Raw genomic sequence first — 18257 nt, 5'->3', positions numbered from 1 at the left:
CACAATACCTACTACTGTATCAATTCTTAAAAGAGAAAACATCAGTATCACAGAAAGGAGAAGCACAACTCCTATTTCAGTCTTTATTACACAAACAGATCAAGTTTTATTAGGTAAAGTAACAAGACACTTGAAGGGTACAAAAGAGGCAGAAAAACATTCTGAGTTACAATAACACTTCATGCAGGTGGTGACTCTTTAAAAAATTAAACTGAATGACTGCTCTATATGAAGTAAATAGAGACGAGAACACGGATTAAAAGGCCCATAAAAAAAAAGTCTTCTCAATGGAATGTTTGGTTTTCACTCCTATGTCATCTGCAGTTGTGGAAGATTGCATGAGATGAGGAGTGAGCATCTTGGCCTTTCATTCCTAGAAGTCAAAGTTAACTTTGATCTGGTATCAAGTGGCAGTTGATTTCAGAGTTATGCAACCATCTACTACAAACATGAGCATCTTGCCAGACACCTGAACTCAGCTTTTACATGTAAAGTGCATATCAAAAGTGAGGTATATTGATGAAGCTGCATAGTGAACTTTATACAATGCCTGTTTTCTTTTAGCCCTGATACGTGGCATTTTTCTTACCTTCATGATCATCAGTTATTGCACAGTCCATTTAAAAATTAGAAAAATAGAATTAATTTACAGTGCCAAGCAGCATAAAAACAGCATTTACGCAATCAAAGAATACTTACTGAGAGGAAATATGACTATGGCGCTACAAAAATATGTTAATAAAGGAAGACCAGTTGTGAAACCTCAAACGTGACAAGCTCATGAACTGTATTTTTAAAGCAGTCTGAGTTTAGATTAGAAATTAGTTTCATATGTGTTTATTTCCAGCATAAAGGGTATTTTGGCAGCTCCTAATAAAACACATTTTACTGCAGCAGACAAAACTGTCCAGGAGCCTGGCTCTGGTATCTTTGGAGCGACTGCAGAAGGGGCATGAATGATAATAATGAAAGTGTTCCAATGCACATATCTCACAAATCGTGAGGAATGTTGTGACTACCCTGCTAGTAAAATGGTTCACAACTCAGCACACAACCGCAGTGTGTCAGTACCTTATCTTTCATATATCAAAAATATTTTTAACATTTTCATATTGCATATTTAATACTGTCTATGAAAACAGACAAGTCAGTTTCACACTGATAAAATACTGAGAATTGGGGTTGCAGTTATGCACAGAGTATCTTTTAAACTCCAAGAAAAATAAAATTACAAAACAATTTGTGCAACTAGTGACATTATATTTTTCTTCTTACTTGGACATAAAATAAAATAGGAGTAAGTTCTTGAGATTTCCAATATTGCCAGCTGCTACAGAATCTAAGCACCTCTAAGTAAATTACACCCACATAACAGTTCTCTAGAGACTTCAGCAAGATCTTCCTGCTCTCTTTTTCATGAAAACACTTTGAAAGCCTGATGATTTTGAGAGCACTTCTCTTAATGAGTTTTTAAAACATCCCTGGTTTAAGTTAACTGGACCTTTATGTAGTCCAAGATGTTTAAACCAGGAAACTCTCAATGCACACAAAGTCTTTTCAGCTTTTCAAAGATTATAAAGCTGAGAATGAAATGGTATTTGTTCCTGCTGCTTTGCTGTGACAGTCTAATGGAGGATTAATTTTTGTGTTAAGTTCTATCACGTCTCTGACAAAATCATCGTTTCCTATGAAGTCTCCAGCAATGATGTTAATACATTCTTTTTGCGTTCCTGGATACTGCTTCCTCACCCAGATTTTCAAGCATGGAAGACTCCGGAGTGTCATTTCCTTCAGTGAGCCAAATGGGTGTAAAAGAATGTATCTTAAATTTTCAGTAAGGTTAATGCCCGCAACAAAGAATTTTTCTGAAACAAAAATCAAAAGGTGACACATTAAATATTCCTTTGAGGAGAACAGAAACCGCTCGGCATTGCATTAACTCCAGGTCTAGTTCTGCTGGGAATCATTAAATTGCTAACTTAAGATTGTTTCACAGACCTAGAAGTGTTTCAGTGGGCTGTCTTCGTTTGTTGCTGCTGTATGCCACACCAAACAATTAACTAAAACCCAGCTCATTCCTTGAACCATCCCAGTTCAGTTAAACCCGTCTCAAGTGTTTGTTGCAGGCTCAATGTTCTCCACCCACCAGTCTCCCTCTGCAAGGTGTGTTTCCACAAGGGCTGCTTCCAGCTGACTACACTTCCCACGTGACATGTGAGAACACACGGTGCATCTACAGAAGCATTTTTCTTCGGATCAGGAGTATGCTTCTCAAGCAGTTCTTCCCCTCATCATCCCTTGGTTCTTTTCCACCGTCACTCCGGTGAAGCAGCTGCTGCAGTGACATAACCTATGTACGTAGGTGCACTTGCGCACGCATTTACATCAGCAGGTAAGATGACATGCATGTTGCACTCCCTCGTGGGTGGGCGAGAGCACTCAGCACCGTGTGAGTGTCTAGAGCATGCAGCATGCCCAGCGGGGTGACGTCCCTCACCCCTGTGAACTCCCAACCTACTCTTTCTGTTTGTGTTGCACTGCCGTACCTGCCTCTTGTTTCTTTGCAGCAGCTCCCGTACGTACCTGGCCGGCCCATCCGCTTCATGTGCTCCAGGTACTGGATAAGAGCGTGAGTGGAAGTTCTGTTCCCCCACCAGTACGGGATGGCAGGCCACAGCTCGCAGTGCTTCTCCACCTCCACGACTTCTTCATACGAGACTATGACCTGGTAGCCATGCTGCCACATGGTCCGCAGCGTCGGAACCACCTAGGGGAAATCACGGCCGGGTGCAAGTCAGTGGGAGCTGTGAGCCAACAAGAGCAGTGTCTGCCAAAGTTCAAATACCAAAGCGTGGAATCGCCTAGACAGCGAGGCTCAGATTTGGTTCAAACAGTTCACCCTGCAGCCAGGTGGAGCTCTGGATGGATTACAAACTGAAAACGTGTTGCAAGAGGAAGACATAGCCCGTTCTGCACAAGGAGCGACAAGGAACACAAAGCACCACACCCATCTGTAGGGAAACAGATGCAGAGAAGCAGCCGTAGTTTGGGCAGCTGTCCCACACAGACCCAAATTTCTTGCCACAGCCTTTAATGAAAACTTGAGTGTTCAGACTCAGTAAGGCTAAAGGTAAGGAAGATATTAATTCTGATTTCTGTAAGGGCATTGTTTCAGAAATTGGGATGCCCTGGTCATCCTGCATTGAGAGAAGGCAAGAGCTGAGTCACAAACTGACTCAACAGCCCTTCATTTATTTATTTTTTGAAACCAACATTTTAACAGGCATCTTTTTTTTTTTTTAAGAACGTTGGTGGTTAAAAGCTGTGTCTGTTGTTTGTGAAGAGGAATTGGTGGCTTTAGGATGTTCCAATTAGCTTCTTACTTAAAATAAAAACCAAAGTTGAAAAATTTTAATGCAAGTCTTTGAAGAAAGCCAGGGGTTGAATGAACATAGAAATCCCTCTGGACTTCATCCAAGAGAGAGTGTGAGCCCCAATTAGATCAGAAAATACTGCAAAATTAAGATACAAGCTACTCATGAGCTACAAAATCTGTGGTTGACAGAAGCCTTTGCTTTACTACAGCTGCCTTTCTAAAGCTCAAACCTTTTTTATTTTTTTTTATTTTAAAGGGAGTACCAGAGATGTATACTCAAGCACAGGTGCTTATTTTGCAAACAAAGCAAAGATGAAACTGCAGATGTCTGACAAGGGATTTTTAAACCCTAATAATCCAGATCAAAGGAAGACACCTTGAATAGTTAAGGCAATTACAATTTTAAACACAAAGTAATGTTGTCACACTGTGGCCTGTGCCAGTATTACATGCAGACCTCTGCTTAGAGCTTCATAAACGCTTTGACGCTTACTTTTGTTCAACACCAGAGCTGCAGTCTTGAGAGACCGTAGATGTTAGGTGATTTTAAAATAAGTGAGCAAGCACGAGGCTGTTTGATGTTAATTCTGAATTTGTGATTCTGACAAGCCCCACAGCTACCTAACCTGCAAAGGCGTCACCTGCAGAAATGGCAAGCTCTGCTGTGCTGGTAACAGGCCCCCTGGAAATGATCCTGCTTGAGGGAAATACTTGGTGTCTCCTGTCTCCACTGCCTGTCCTCCCTCTGCTTGGACACAGCTCAGAAACATTCTCTTTCTCCAGCCAGGTGAAGAAACCAAAATCTCAAACCATCACCTTCCTTCAACAAACTATCAGCAACAACTTGCCCCTCTCCCAATTAATATATATTTTTTTTATTTTTAGTTTTGGAGCTGACCCAAAAGTAAATTTGACTGTCTTCTCCTGCGTTGCTCTGCTCATCCACGACTTACACACTCAAGGTATTTGGGGAAACAATAAAACAATGTCACTCAGGTCTTCAGTTATTCAGTGGAGGCCTGAATATTCAGAATCCCCTAATTTTGCTGAGAATTGTTCTATTTTAACTCTGCCATGCAAAATGCTTTGAAGTGGTAATAGTCAGCCCTTACTGACACACCAGCTTCAAAGGATTAATTCGAATCGCAAACAGGGTCATCATTATCCTGCACCCCTCACATCTCCAGAGAAAACCCTCTGTTCCTGTGCATCTTTGAAATGTTAATTGTTTAACTGCTAAAAGCTCCCACACCTTGTAAAAAGAAGGGGAAGCTAAAAATCTCAACTTATGAAATATAGTATACAAGTAATTCTGATTATTAAATATAAAGCCTTTCTGGAGGGTCGGGTGACTGAAAGCTGCTAGGACGTGGCCCAACACAACTTGGAAGTTGGCCCAGTTGCCTGCTGGGGTTGGACTAGGTGACTTAGAGGTCTCTTCCAACCTAAACTACGTGATTTTTATGCTACGTATAGCATCAAAATGATTTGTAATTATTGCTGTGAAAAGACTTCTGTAAGGTAATCTGAATCCCATCAGCTCAGAAGGCAGACATCTCCACCTGAGACTGAAAGCCCTTGCCATAGTCTGGACTGTATTTTTAACAACCCTTCTTCAAAAAATCAGTCAGAACAGTGGGTGGCAGGTGTGTCCCTACTGTTGTGTCCCCTACTGTTATCCCACAACTCAACGGATATGACAGTCCAATTTAATTCCCTCCTCCACACTAAGGGATGTAGGTTTGCTATATTTCTTCAATTTTATTAAGTAAAGACCTATTTCTGATGAGGCAAATGTTTCCTAGTTTAAAAATACAGCAAAATCAGAAAACATATGACAATTCTGAACCAAAGGCCTCACTGTAATATATCATCCTTTAAAAAAGGTGGGAAAAAATCTCACACTTACATTTCTGGGACACAGCTTACACTGGAAGATCTCTTTTATACAGGCAATAAGATGACAGTGAAGTTTCTTGTTTAATCCGTCAAAATTCCTGCAGGCTAAGATAACAACTTCCTGCGGATGAGCTTCCAACCACTTTAACACTTCCCACAGAATATCCTACAAGAGATAGTCATGGCAAATCATTTATGTTACCCTGGGGAAAGAAGTAAAACAAGCAGAGCATTGACAGTGAAGTAGAACCACAAAATCAGCATAGGTTTTGGAGTATGGACATCTGACAGCCCACAGGATGTTCCAGAGAGAAGCACGCCAGGAAAACCTTTCTGCAAGTCCGTGATGATTTGCTCTGGATGTGGGTCTAACACACCAGACTTAGCAGTTTTATATTTTAATAATACCCACGAACCTCCTACCTCTTAGAGGCAGGTTAGCAGTAAACCCATCTTCCCAAGCTTCTTTAAGGGCAAACACTGTGTTAGTGGGAAACTGGAAAACAGGGGAAAGCTCTGTACTTGCTGAAACAGGACCTGTTCTCCCCGGTTGTTACAGGCAATTACACTTCTTGGAGCCCACCTGTCACTAGCAGGGTGGGCAGGCACTACATCTAACTGTCTGCTCGAGCATGCCATGACATGAAGGGTCCAGACCCCCAATATGAAGCATGAAACCAAAGTTCAGGCAGTTAGGCTACAAACTGAAGCTGCATTTGCTGGGATCTGTACAGCCAGGCACAGATGAACGCACAGCCAGCTAAGAAAGACATGAACTGGTCCACAGTGAGAGAGCACATGCAAAAGAGCAACTCACAGCAGTGTCTCCACAGTAGCTGACAGTAATTTGATCATGGGATCCAGACTCGAGTCTCATTGTCTTTCAGGGAAATACTTTTTCCTCAAAAAAAAAAAGTTTCTGTGATTTTATTAGGCTTTTAATACCTTCTCCTTTTTAGTAATGCCTGTCCTTATCAGGGAAATGGGACAGCCCTAGGTAGCATCCTGGGACAACACAAGATAAACCCCAGAAACACATGTTATGGGGGTAGGTGGTAGAGAGCAAGGCACAGCAGTTCCAGATTGATGCTGAAATGTTCCAGCCCAGTAACCTGCCCTGCCAACCTTCTCTAGTTTGAGGTCCTCACGTTAGGAAATCAAATAACCTATTCAGAAGACCTTGGGCCATCGTTTTCAGACTGTGATGGCTCTTACATAAAACAAGCAGCACTGTGCGTAGAGCCATTCTGAAGGCAAGGACAATACCTGTACAACAACAGTCGTGTACACCATGTGCACGAAGTACAGATTCATTGATGGATCGTTGGCCTTGTGGGCAATCCGAAAGTCCAAGTATCTAACACCGGCCTCAAGTTGCTCCGTCACAGTCAGTACCTGAAGGGTGAAACAGAAGACAAAGGTCCCGAGAGCCTGGAAGGGATCTGTTTCTTTAGATTAGATAACTGGAAGAGGTGTATCAAATTAGCCCTGCGACATTTTTCACAGGTCTTTCATCTTTAAGATGGTGCTGTAAGGCACCGAGTCACAATTTGTATTATTTTACTATCTGACAAGAGGGATCCTGATTTCCCTGCAGAATACACCCCAGACACAGATTAGATTAGTTTCAGACCTCTGCATTTGTCGTGTTCTGAAAGTCAAAGATTCATTAACCTGTGCATAAATACACGATCACTGTTCACAAGACTATTTGTATAAACAAAACCTGCAGGATCAGCACCTTCGAAATTCTGGATTTATTTTGTTAGATCAAAGACTTCACCACGGATGTCTCTGCGGAGCTCACTCATCCTCAACAGAAGGAAAAACAAGAATAGAAAAAAATACTAGCTATTGTTCTTTTTTATTAGGGCAAAGTCTCTTAAAAAAAGTTTGTATCAACTTGCAGAAGTCCTACAAAACAGAGGATCCCTTCTATTTTAAATTTCTCTTGGACCTCCCCTACTGACTTTGAGGGCTAAGTGGAACATGTGATAAAGCTGAGTTTCTGGGGCAAAAAATCCCAAATGGTACATCTCTTATCTATATCGAGACTCTTTCATTAAGAAAATAGAAGCAACTCAAATTAATACACTTAAATACTAATTTGTCTCAGTTCAACCTGCTCGTATGGACAACACTTTCAGGTCTCAGAAAAAATACTCTGCACTGATTTAGGCCTGAAAGACTTCAGCAAAACTAAACCAATGCAAGGTGTTGTGCCCGATGAGCCACGTCGGTGGCATTAGCACCTGGACAGAGCTCAGACAGCTAGTGGGATGTTCACCCTGCCTGGCTTTCACCATCCAACTTTCTGCTCCTAGGAGGGGAGTTTCATCTCCCCTGGCCGTGCCTGAGCTGCAGGGCTAGGGAGCAGCCCTGTGTGACCCGGGGTGCAAGTAGTGGGGTGCCTCTGACCACAGGAGCTGCCAGCAGCAACCTCCACGCCTGCTCGGTCTCCTCCAGGCTGGAGAAGCTGAGGGAGAGACCCAGGGGTCACTGGAGATGGGGAAGTATACGGTTGTAGGTCATATATAACCTTTGTGGCCAGAAAGAGCACCAGAATAAGCTGCTCTGAACTGTCCCTTGGAGAAACTTCTTCCTTTCCACTGGCTGCACGGGAAAACCAGAGAGATTTGGCTCCTTAATTCATCACCTGCATTTGGATACTCAATTAGACACCGTGAATACTGCCCCCAAGGGCAAAATGTAAGAGGAGGCCTTGTGGAGCGATGCTGCCTGGTGCTGCAGCCTCACGCCAGGCATCCAGAGCACAAGTGGAGATCACACACCCAGCGTCAGCCACCGTGCAGCCAAGACCTGGGCACCGGGGCTGAAACAGAAACAGAACAGCCAGGGCTGAATCCAGGCAGCTCCGAGGCGCTGGGCCATCCAGGAACGTGTGGGCCCTACCACTGGTTGGACTCCTTGATCTGGGTGCTCCAGATACCAACGGGTGGAGTCACCTCCCTGCAGGGACGGCTGGGCACCGCGGCACGTTTCCCGCTCAGCAAGCCGGGCTCGGGCCAGAAAATGAGTGCAAAGGTGTGTGGAGCATCTTTGTCCCCTCCAGGGTCACCTCATCAGCCAGCAGGGCAGGAGCTTTCTGAATCTGACAAGGGCTTAAGTCACAAAGCAAAGGAGCAGCTCGAGAACAGGCGCTGTGCCGAGCGAGTGACCTTGCACATCAATCTGTGACTCACGTGGTGAGCCGGAGTGTCCGAGCCTCCCGTGTGCCAGGGCTGCTCGAGCACAGCACAAGGAGCCTAGGCATAATCATTGCCAGTTATCAATTATTCAGTTTTAATTCACTAATAATGAACTGCTCCTTCTAAAAGAACAAAAGTGAAAGGACTTCTGGTGCCTCTTTGATGCCAGCAAAGCCTCTTCTTTAGAAAAATCTTCAAAAGCTCTAACTTAAATTATGATTCCCAATTTTGTCTTTAACGGGCGTTTGTGAGGAACAGCAAGAGATAACTGCTACCTTAAAGTGTAGTCATTTTAAAAAACGAACTAAACCTTATGTGAGGTGTCAGACCTTCATTCTCTTAATCTGTAATGGTAAAAGTTCCCTTACACAATAGTTTTGTCTTTGCCGCTCACTGAAATATTTACACAATAAAGCAAGGGAAAACAACAGACACCTCACACAACAGTGACAGTACAAACAATGGGATTACCTTCTGAACACAGTGCAAGAAAAGAAAAACCTTTTTACTAACTTCCTTTGATAATGCTTATATTAAATGTTAACAATAACAATAAACATGCCAAAAGGATGATGGGTTTCTAGTAACAAGTGGTCAGTTTTAAGCAACATCTTTGTGAATCCTCCCTGCCTAAGCCGAATGATTTTTCCCTGCAAAAATAAAGTAAAAATAAAAAAAGATCTGGTACGTACAGCACAGGTATTTCATAAGAGCACAGATTTCTAGGCTGGAATAGAAACAGGAAGTTCTGTTCTCTCATTGCTGTGTGGGAGAACATGACCACCCTCAGCACAGCAGCACATACTTCAGATTTGTTTAGGGCTGGGAGCGTTGGACAACTCTTACCTGTGTTATAGACCACTTCATAATGATCGGGCGTACAATGCAGGGCATAAATTTATTTAAAAGCTCCACCAGCTTCGATTCATTGCCACTAACAGCCGAGTTTTTATCCAAGCAGTATGTCATAGTGTCGTGACTCCCTGTGGAATACAAAGGTAAATGTTAAATGAATGTCATTTCTTAATTACTCAAACACCACGAGACATGGTTATATTGCAGGCACACGCCTGACACACCACCTCATTTCCAAAACATACCTGTGTATTGCTTGTAGGTATGTATATTGCCCATGTAGGTATGGTCAAAAGGTGGGCTCTTCTACAGAGATCGCCCACGTGACATTGTCAGCACGAAATCCTCATGAAGGGAGGGCACTGAGACTTGTCAATATTTTTCCCTGAAGCAATTCTTTTCCTTGAATCTATTTGGAATTTGTCCCGATTTCAGACTTGTTCAGGATTTCATGCCCATGCCCCTCACCTTTGCCCATGAAACTATACAGAACCATGCCTGAAAGCTGAAATTCACTTTCTTACACATTTGATTGGATCAACTCCTAATCTGGCACTTCAAGCATTTGTATCTTAAATATCTGGTAAGATCGCCTCCCTGAACAAAGCATGAGTGCTTGAAGGCTTCAGAGACAAATCTAATCTAAGTTTGCATGTGACAGACGGGCAGGATCCACCTTTTAAGGACTTCAGAACTACCTCTTTCCAGCACAGAGAATTACAAGTTACATATTAGAGTCAAGTACAGCCTGTCCAAATGTTTGACTTCCAAGAAATGTTAGGCCTGACACAGCTCTTGCATCATATTTAGATGAACCTCTATGTCCGCTTTCTTCAGTACAGGCAGCCAGCGTTTTTGCTAGCTTCTTCTGTTCCATTATTTCTTCTGATTTTGAAAAGCATCAATAAGCTAATAACTCCGTGAAGTGATTTGCTGGGATCTTTACAGAGTATCTGCAAGGAATTTGCATATTATTTTGGTTTTGAAGTCTTCTGTCAAAGCGTTCACTGATGCTAGGAGCTTCTAGCAGCAGTTGGCATCTTGATGGCTTCTTGAAAGGTCAGTCTTACTGGTGCCAATGGCAATACTTCTAGCAGCCAAAGGAAAAGGACAGGCTTGTATTTGAAACAGAGAAAATCATTTAAAATGGTCAGAAATAGTTTAATGTCTCACTATTTTTCACCTTCACAATCTGCTTTCTGCCTCTATTTTCCTGCTTTAAGCACCCAAACTAAGATTACTGCAGAGGGAAGTTTGACAATGAGGGCAGTCAAAGAAGTTTGCCCTAAAAGATGTAGGAGTCAAACCACTAAATCCACATGGACCAAATCCAAGTCTGAGAGAAGGGAACAGGATTCCAGCCATGGGTGTTGCATCTGCTGATGCCAACCAGCCTGCGGATAATAACCTTTCATTTAGGAGTCTTCTTGTGATGTCAGTGGGTTACAGTGATAAGAGGAAGATGGCATATCCATGATGCAACAAATACAGTGCAAAGACGGTGAGGTAGCAAAAAAAAATAAAAAAATAAAAATGCAGTTTTGGAACTTGAAACGGCATCCCCTGCAACACCGTGGTGACCCTGGCACAACACAGCACCAGCTTCTGAAAGCTGCCTCTGTCTCCTTGTCATGATTTCAGAACACACTTTCTCAGGTTTCCTGAGTGCATTGTTGTCTTCTTTATCTGAGACGAGCCCAGCCATCCCACTCCGGGAACCCCTTGGCTTGTGCCACCTTTACCATGTCCTAGGGACCAGACGGACAGGCCTGGCTTCTGTGAGGAGGTCAAACAGCTTCCGTTTCCTAACTGAGTTTCCCCCAGACGTTGCTCCCTCTGACGACCTGCCAGAGCTGTCCTGACCTGGTTGGTCTTAATTTGTTTTGTTCTGACCTGGGCTGGACGAGTTTTGCAGGTCAGCTGGAGAAGCAACAAAACCTTCCAAGCTACGTGTCCTGCAGTGCTCAGAAAAATTGTACAGTGTTTGCCAAAATGCACTCAGAATCACAGAATATCCTGAGTTGGCAGGGACCCACGAGGATCATCGATTCCAACTCCTCGCTCCACAGAGGCCCACCCAAAGATCAAACCACATGTCTGAAGAGTGTTGCCCAAATGCTTCTTGAACTCCGTCAGGCTCGGTGCTGTGACCTCTTCCCTGGGCAGCCTGTCCCAGTGCCCGATCACCCTCTGGGTGCAGAGCCTTTTCCTGACATCCAGCCCGAACCAACCCTGCCGCAGCTTCATGCCATTCTGCAGCCGTTCTTCTGTGCCTGCCTGTTCTGCATGCAGATTTGCTCATGAGAACAGCAAACATTCACAAGAATGCCAACGTCACTGTTAGGAGAAGTGCCAGGAAATCAAAAGCACACATCAGCAGTTTCTCAGCTTTCAACCAAGAAACATGACTGCGAAAGCTCTTTAGAAATAACACTGTTCCTTTTCATTGAAAACCACGGAGCATGATACTGGCTTTTGGAACAACTTTTGCAAGAGGAATAGAAGATAAAAAGGGAACATGGCCTTTCTTCTGCCATAAGATAGTTACTTATTTTCTTATTTTGTTGATTAAAAAAGAAATTAGATTTTCTTTATAACATCTGAGTACTCTTATTTAGACTTTATCCAAAACTGAGAGGTGTGCTTGTTTTGATGTTAACATCACTTTAAATTTCACATCCAAAAAGTCACCATGAAGTAAGTTTCTGCTTTTCACTTTAAATCATATTCCGCTGTTCCACGAGGGGTAGAAGAGCTCCACCACAGTTCTCAGGTCCTCCCAGGGCTCTGCTCACTGAAGATAAGACTTGATTTTCCTCGTTATCTCTAAATACAGCTTTGCTAAGTTAACCTAGGATTCTCTAACCTAGATAAAACATCCATCCACATGCTGTGCTGCTTTCCACCCAAAACGTCACATCTAAAGGTGTGAGAGAAAATGTGGGCTGGACTGTCCTTCTGTACCATTCTCACTGGGGAGGCAAAGTGCTCAAGAGCTAACAGTCCTCTGGTGCCTTCCCACAAGCCGGTGAGAACAGGTTCTCCTGTAAATTCTTTAGGCAGAATGAGAAAAAAAAGATCACCTCAAGGCAGCAGAAAGAACCAGCAACATGACCCCAAAAATGCTAATGATAAGCAGGTCTGGATGCAGTACCAAGGAGGACTCCAACTATAATGCAGGTGCATTTACCCATAACTGGATAAATCTAATTTCACATACTAGAAAACCATATTAGAAAAAAATGGCCAAGGTGAGCAAATGCTTAAATTTTTAGCACTTACCTGACAAGATGATTCAGAAGCAACTTGTGCATCTTGATGCCAAAGAAGTCTCACTTTCTTCCCTTTCCTCAAGAGGTCATTTTTCCCCTCCCCTCTGAGAAACCCCCCAAAATACAAAATAAAGATATTCACACACTTGCACACGCCACACAAACACTCCCCCAAGCCCTTCTCCCACACACTGACCCAAATAATAAATATAGCCATCCCGAAATGGCACAAACAGGATGTTCCAGTGCTGAAGTGACATGCCAATAAAGCATCACAGGACAAAAGTTAATCTTTACCTGGAAGAGCTAAGTTATAGAGGGGAATATCCCAGAGCTTTTCAGGTAACTCTGACATCCACTGGCCATTTTCATGGCACACATGAAGGGAGGTCTGCAAAGGGCCTTCCATTAGTACCTGTTCTAGGATGTCATAGGGTGTCCTGGGAGGAAAAAAAAGAAAAAGATAACTCAATTATTCCATACACTGTGGCTGAGTTAATGCCATTGGACCTGTGCAGAATGTATTTATACATGCTATAAAACGTCAACCCTTCTCTCAAGTTGCAGCAGCAAAACGTCAAGAGCCCCACAGGCACAGGATACACTGCTCCTGTTAATATTGCCTTCCCACACAATGCCAAAGGGACGATCCAGCTCTGAGCTTGCAAAGTGACCAACTGAAAGAAAAACAGAGCCAAGACAAACACGAGCAGCTTTGTCAGTGTGGAGAAATGACTGTCTACGTTGGCTGTATCAACTACCACAGCAGGCTATAGCCTGCTTCCAGAGGGAAACACTGTCTGTTCCCAAATCCTTGGCAACCCCCAGGGATATGATGGCAGGGCCAGGCAGGGGCTGGGTCTGCAGGCCCCTCGAGAGCTTTGCCTCTGCCAGACATGGGATTTTTGCATCATGCTGGCCTCTGGGGTCAGAGGAAAACTACCATCTTCTTACACCCCATTTTGACAAGACCTCTTGATGTCTGTCCTTATCACTGCTGCTGAGCCTGTGACCACAAGTACTTCAGTTGGTCAGACCTTCCTGAAAGCTACTCTGGAAGCATTCTTCTTGGATAAATCTCTCTGTGATCTCATGGAAAATTTGCAACAGTCACACAGGAGTGCCAGCAGGTGAAACTCAGGTGAGAAATCAAGCTCATCACTAGGGCCTACTAGAGTTATGCTGTTCATTTTTCACTTTATTTTCTCCTGAACAATACAGAACACAAGGATGAGATCCTCGTGCCATTTTTTTTCTTTCTAGGATGTTGCCTGAAGGTCGGGTTTTGTTTGTGAAGCCTTCCTTCTTTCCACTAGTGTTAAGGCTTTACCTGTTGTTTTTTGTCCCCAGCTAGGTAGTGGAACACTTTTTTAGACCATGGCACAGTGATCACCAGCAATAACATCACACCTTCCATTTCCTTTTCAAAAAGCTGGCACTGTAAATGTTTCCTTCCTGCAGAGACAGCAGTCACATATGCATCATGCAGGCTTTGTGCTGCACCAGCCCTCCTGACTCGTCCCTGTTCCCTCTTGCTGCATCTCTGCACATTCATTCCCGAGGTTGTTTCTCCCCAAAACATTCTTTCGGCTGTTTTGGGAGGTGGCCGGTTCTTCAGCATTTACAAGCAAGCTGTGCTATTCATATGAAGAACCCGTGGTTTCCTTAAACACAGCACAATCCATTTTTTTGACTGTCACATGAGGTCATCTGAAAAGTAACGTGAGGAATGGCTGTCCTAAGCTTTACGCACACACCAGACATAGCAGGTACAATTGGCTTTTACATCTGCTGATGCACGATGCACGTAGCATCGCTCGTCCAACCTGCCTGGCTGCACGTTTGGTGTGGCTTTGACTGGGTCTAATTGAGTACTTCCACCCCAGTTACGATAAGGACGGGATCCCATCCACCAAGGGAAGTGCCCAGCGGCCGCAGCCCGGTGACAGCACAGCGACACTGCCCACGTGTCCTGGGGTTTTCCGCCTGGCAAAGAGCGGCTGCCTCGGAGGTTACCCGCACACACGCACAAGACCCTTGCGCAAGCAAGGAAGAAGTGGTTTGAACCTGCTCCCCTGGTCTGCTTGCTAAACACAGAGCAGGTATTTGATGGGCTCGGTGCAAAGGCCAGTGGAAAAACTGCCGTGGGTTTATTTTTTAAAAAGTGCAGATCTCCTTGTCATGGATGAGCAAATGGTCTCTACGTGCCACATCTGGCACATTTAAGTTGAAATCTCAGCAGGATCACCTCAGACATCTCCCAGCTCTGCAACATAACATGCTGACCCTCTGCCGCCTGCAGACCCTGTGCTCTGCCAGCAGAGGCTTCCTGCTGCTCTCGTCCCCTTCTGCTGCATTTTGTGGCTCCTCTGACAGCACAGCACTGCTCCCCCGGGGCTGCCCTGCTCCTTTGCACAAGCGATGCTCCCAGGCCATGCCCACTGTACCCACTGCCATCGTGTATTTTCACTGCCACGGCTGACACGGGCACAGCCCCCCGGCCCTCCACCAGCTGCAGCTCTGCTGCACGGGGGCTTTCACCCAGGGGTGGTTGGGCAGTGAGAAGCCACCAAGCCGGGAGTCCTTGCGGAGAGACCACTTCCCTCCTCCTCCTCCATCCAGCCTCAGCTTTCTGCTGACCCTCCAAGGACCCAGATCATTAGAAGCCAGAAATTAAGCTACCCCTGCTGAAAAAGATTTGGGTTTCTGCCACATTCGTCCCTCACAGGGGATGCCCAGTGACCTCTCAGCTGGCGCAGTCACTGCCCTGACCCCAGTGGGACCAGGGCGCTCCGTGAGGAGCATCCTGCTGGGCTTGGGGAAGCCAGCAGTGACAGAAATGTCGAGACCAAGCCGTGCTGTGGTCCTGCTGCTCAAACCCCATAAAAAAGCAACCACACCAGGCTCTGCCCCGAGCACAGCACAGCACAGCACAGCCCCTCATTGCGCACCCCACACCCGGCTCCCGGCTCGTACCTTGTGTCAGCGAGGCGAGGGGGCACGTCCTTTAGGGAGAAACCACAGCTAACCTGCAGGAACGAAATCACAACCCTTAGCTATAACCATAAGTAAATCTCACAGTTTATTCCCCCGCACAGTGTCTTTATTCCCAGCTCCCAGCCTGACAGCAGTGCCACACGGCGCTGCCCTAACCCTGCTGCCACAGAGCCGCTGCCTGCTTTCCGACCCGACCCGGGGCAGTCCCAGCGCAGAATAATGACACTTTAAAACAAAACGAGCCCTAAAATACGGAACCCCCCCGGGGTGCCTGAGACCACCGCCCTGACAAAACCCAACCCCGGCGCTGCCCTGCCCGCAGCCGTGTCCCCTTCCCGCAGCAGGGCGGGCGGGCGGCTCCCCCCCCAGCCCCTCAGCCCCCCAGCCCCTCAGCCCCCCAGCCCCTCAGCCCCGCAGCCCCTCAGCCCCTCACCTCCTCGCAGCAGCGGCACCGCCGCCATCCCGCTCCCCGGGGCCTGCCCGGGCTCCCCGGCACAGCCGCGGGCACAGCCGGGGCCGGGCGGGGCCGAGGCCGGGGCTGGAGCCGGGGCCGGGGCAGGCCCCGTGCAGGTGGCGGAGGGGCGGGAGGAGCCCGCGGCCGGCTGGGGGTGGAAGGGAGCAGCGGGGAGGGCGTTAAAACCCGAAAAAAAAAAAAAATAAAAAGTCTTAAAAATATATGAGTGGTACCTGAGGTGTCTGCTGCTTCGCCCCTTTCTCACAGTTTCTGTTCTTCAGTTTCTTTTCCTCCTCTTGCCCGTCTCGCATCCGTGAGGCAGTTTGGGCATGCACCCTTATTTATGCCGGCAAGCGCCTCAAAAAGCTGTCCTGTGGAAGCAGGCAGGCAGTGAGGCAGGGAGGGAGTGCCCCAGGGAGGCAAACACGCAAAGCCTCGGTGCGGTTTTGGGAGCAGGGTGCCCGCAGGGCCTCTCGTCACCCCTCCTAGGGGGTCACCTGCAGTGGGGCTGCGGGGTCACACCGCCGCCAGGACGAGGGAAAATTCAGGCTGCTGCCGTGCCGTGCCTCTTCACGCAAGGGCGTATCTTCCAGATACCCCTGCTTCACTATCGCAGCTTTGCAGAGGAAAAAGGAAGAGCCACGCTCTTGCACAGAGCGAAACTTGGCGGGGTGGCAGTGGGCAGAGCTGGTTAACATCCAGCCGCCGGGCCACTTCCCTCGGCTGTCCCAGTGCCACAGCTCAGACTGCTGTTTGTAGACCAACACTCCTCTAAATCATCCCCAAATTTTCGGGAGATACAGAATAGACATGGAACAGGTTGCAAAGGTAGGAACCAAAAGGACGAGATGCCCAGAGGGGTGAAGTTGAGCGAAACAGAAAGCAATAAAGAGGAGATGCTGTTTATAGGCTGTGGGGGTTTCCATAGGCGTGACAGAAAGTGGCTGCAAACAGTTTCAGGAGAACCATCGTGTGTGAAGTTGTCAGGACTAATTGGGAAATATGGCTGTGGAGAAGAAGAATTGCAAGCTATTTTTGTGTTGATTTGAAATGAACAACAGAAAGCTCAAAAACAAACAAACAAACAAACAAAAACTATGGAGGTGAAGTACCCAAATATTTTATTCCGGAGGCATTATAACAGGACTTCACACCGTAGTGGTGTGAAGCATCTGCTGACTTACAAAGGACGGACTCTTGCAAGCCTCCCCTCAGCAGGAAAAGCCCTCTCTGATCCGTACCCTTTCAAGTCTGAGTTTGGGTCTCAGGTCTTTGGCGGGGGGCTTGGACCCGATGATCTTTCGAGGTCCCTTCCAACCCCTCCAATTCTGTGATTCTGTGATTGTTCTTCAGCTGCTCTGGAATTACTGGAGATCATTCCAGAGACAGTTGCTCCTGGTTTAGTCCCTAGGTCACAATCTCTCTAGGGGGGATTTAGGAAGCCAGTAAAAGGAGGAATGACGGGAAATTAATCAGCAAGCGATTAAGCCCTGAATAAGCATGTCTCCCAAGGAAGGGTCAAGGAAAGGATAACCTATAGCAATATTTGCAAAAGTAATGATAGCAGATCTCAAGAAGAGAGGGGAAGAAGCCCAAGATTTCTCACCATGCCTGCAAAATAAATGTCTACATTAAAAAGATGGATAGTGGAGTTCAAAGATATTGGACACAGAAGAACTTCTTACCCAGAAGGAGCTTTTGAAGCATTTGGTAATAAAAAGGTTTAAAGCTGGTAACATTTATGAGAATCAAAACACATAGATACAGAAGCTTCAGCACTGCATCTTGATGGAAACACAGGCCTGATTTATAGCTGTGGATCAGAGCGAAATATTTCTGGTTTATTGGTCAGAGCGACACCAGTCAGAGAGGCTTAAACTGGACTTTATACATTTAAACAGGCCCGGCTGCCCAAAATAAAATAAACTGCACTCAGTCTGAGAGAAATCAGTCATCTTCTCTGAGGACTTGCAGCCTTCGGAGGTTTATTGAATGCTGACAATATCTGGGATGTTGCATGAGATTTTTTTCTTCCCTCACCGTTTTTTTATTTTATTTCCAGACATTGCACACCTCCTCTTTACTCCTTAACATGCAGAAATGCCACGCAGCTTGTAAACAACCTTAGCTGAATTCCCTGGATTTGAGGTGTTTGCCTGTTCTGGGGACATTTGCAACACCCTGGCAATGTATGT

The 18257-nt window shown here is 45.8% G+C and overlaps 1 protein-coding gene across 3 annotated transcripts; it reads right to left on the bottom strand.

The window, feature by feature from the left end:
- Positions 1-74: 74 nt before the first annotated feature.
- PLCXD1 (phosphatidylinositol specific phospholipase C X domain containing 1) lies at positions 75-16673 on the bottom strand. 3 transcript variants are annotated; one of them, XM_084525791.1, is made up of 8 exons: positions 16296-16673; positions 15588-15640; positions 12909-13051; positions 9331-9467; positions 6542-6670; positions 5286-5441; positions 2584-2767; positions 75-1865 (listed from the first exon to the last, which is right to left on the bottom strand). In XM_084525791.1, exons 1-8 carry the CDS (start codon positions 16371-16373, stop codon positions 1573-1575), a joined length of 1173 nt encoding a protein of 390 aa, XP_084381917.1. In that variant the 5' UTR covers positions 16374-16673; the 3' UTR covers positions 75-1572. The 3 variants fall into 3 exon arrangements, with proteins under 3 accessions (XP_084381917.1, XP_084381919.1, XP_084381918.1); XM_084525793.1 differs by lacking the exon at positions 16296-16673 and adding an exon at positions 16042-16152; XM_084525792.1 differs by lacking the exon at positions 15588-15640 and having other exon boundaries at positions 16296-16404.
- Between the last annotated feature and the right edge of the window lie 1584 nt (positions 16674-18257).

The sequence above is a fragment of the Aythya ferina genome (genome assembly GCF_964211825.1).
Source record: "Aythya ferina genome assembly, chromosome: 1".
Classification (NCBI taxonomy): Eukaryota; Metazoa; Chordata; class Aves; order Anseriformes; family Anatidae; genus Aythya; species Aythya ferina.
The sequence above is the reverse complement of the archived record's forward strand: the minus strand, read 5'-3'. Positions and strand labels throughout refer to the sequence as shown.

Excerpts from the sequence above, each read along its gene's own strand:
- PLCXD1 (XM_084525791.1), bottom strand. The coding sequence starts at position 16,373 with ATGCGAGACGGGCAAGAGGAGGAAAAGAAACTGAAGAACAGAAACTGT. Across the intron at positions 13,052-15,587 it reads CCTCGCCTCGCTGACACAAG|GACACCCTATGACATCCTAG; the intron begins GTACGAGCCGGG and ends TTTTCCTCCCAG. Across the intron at positions 9,468-12,908 it reads CTATAACTTAGCTCTTCCAG|GGAGTCACGACACTATGACA; the intron begins GTAAAGATTAAC and ends TGTATTCCACAG.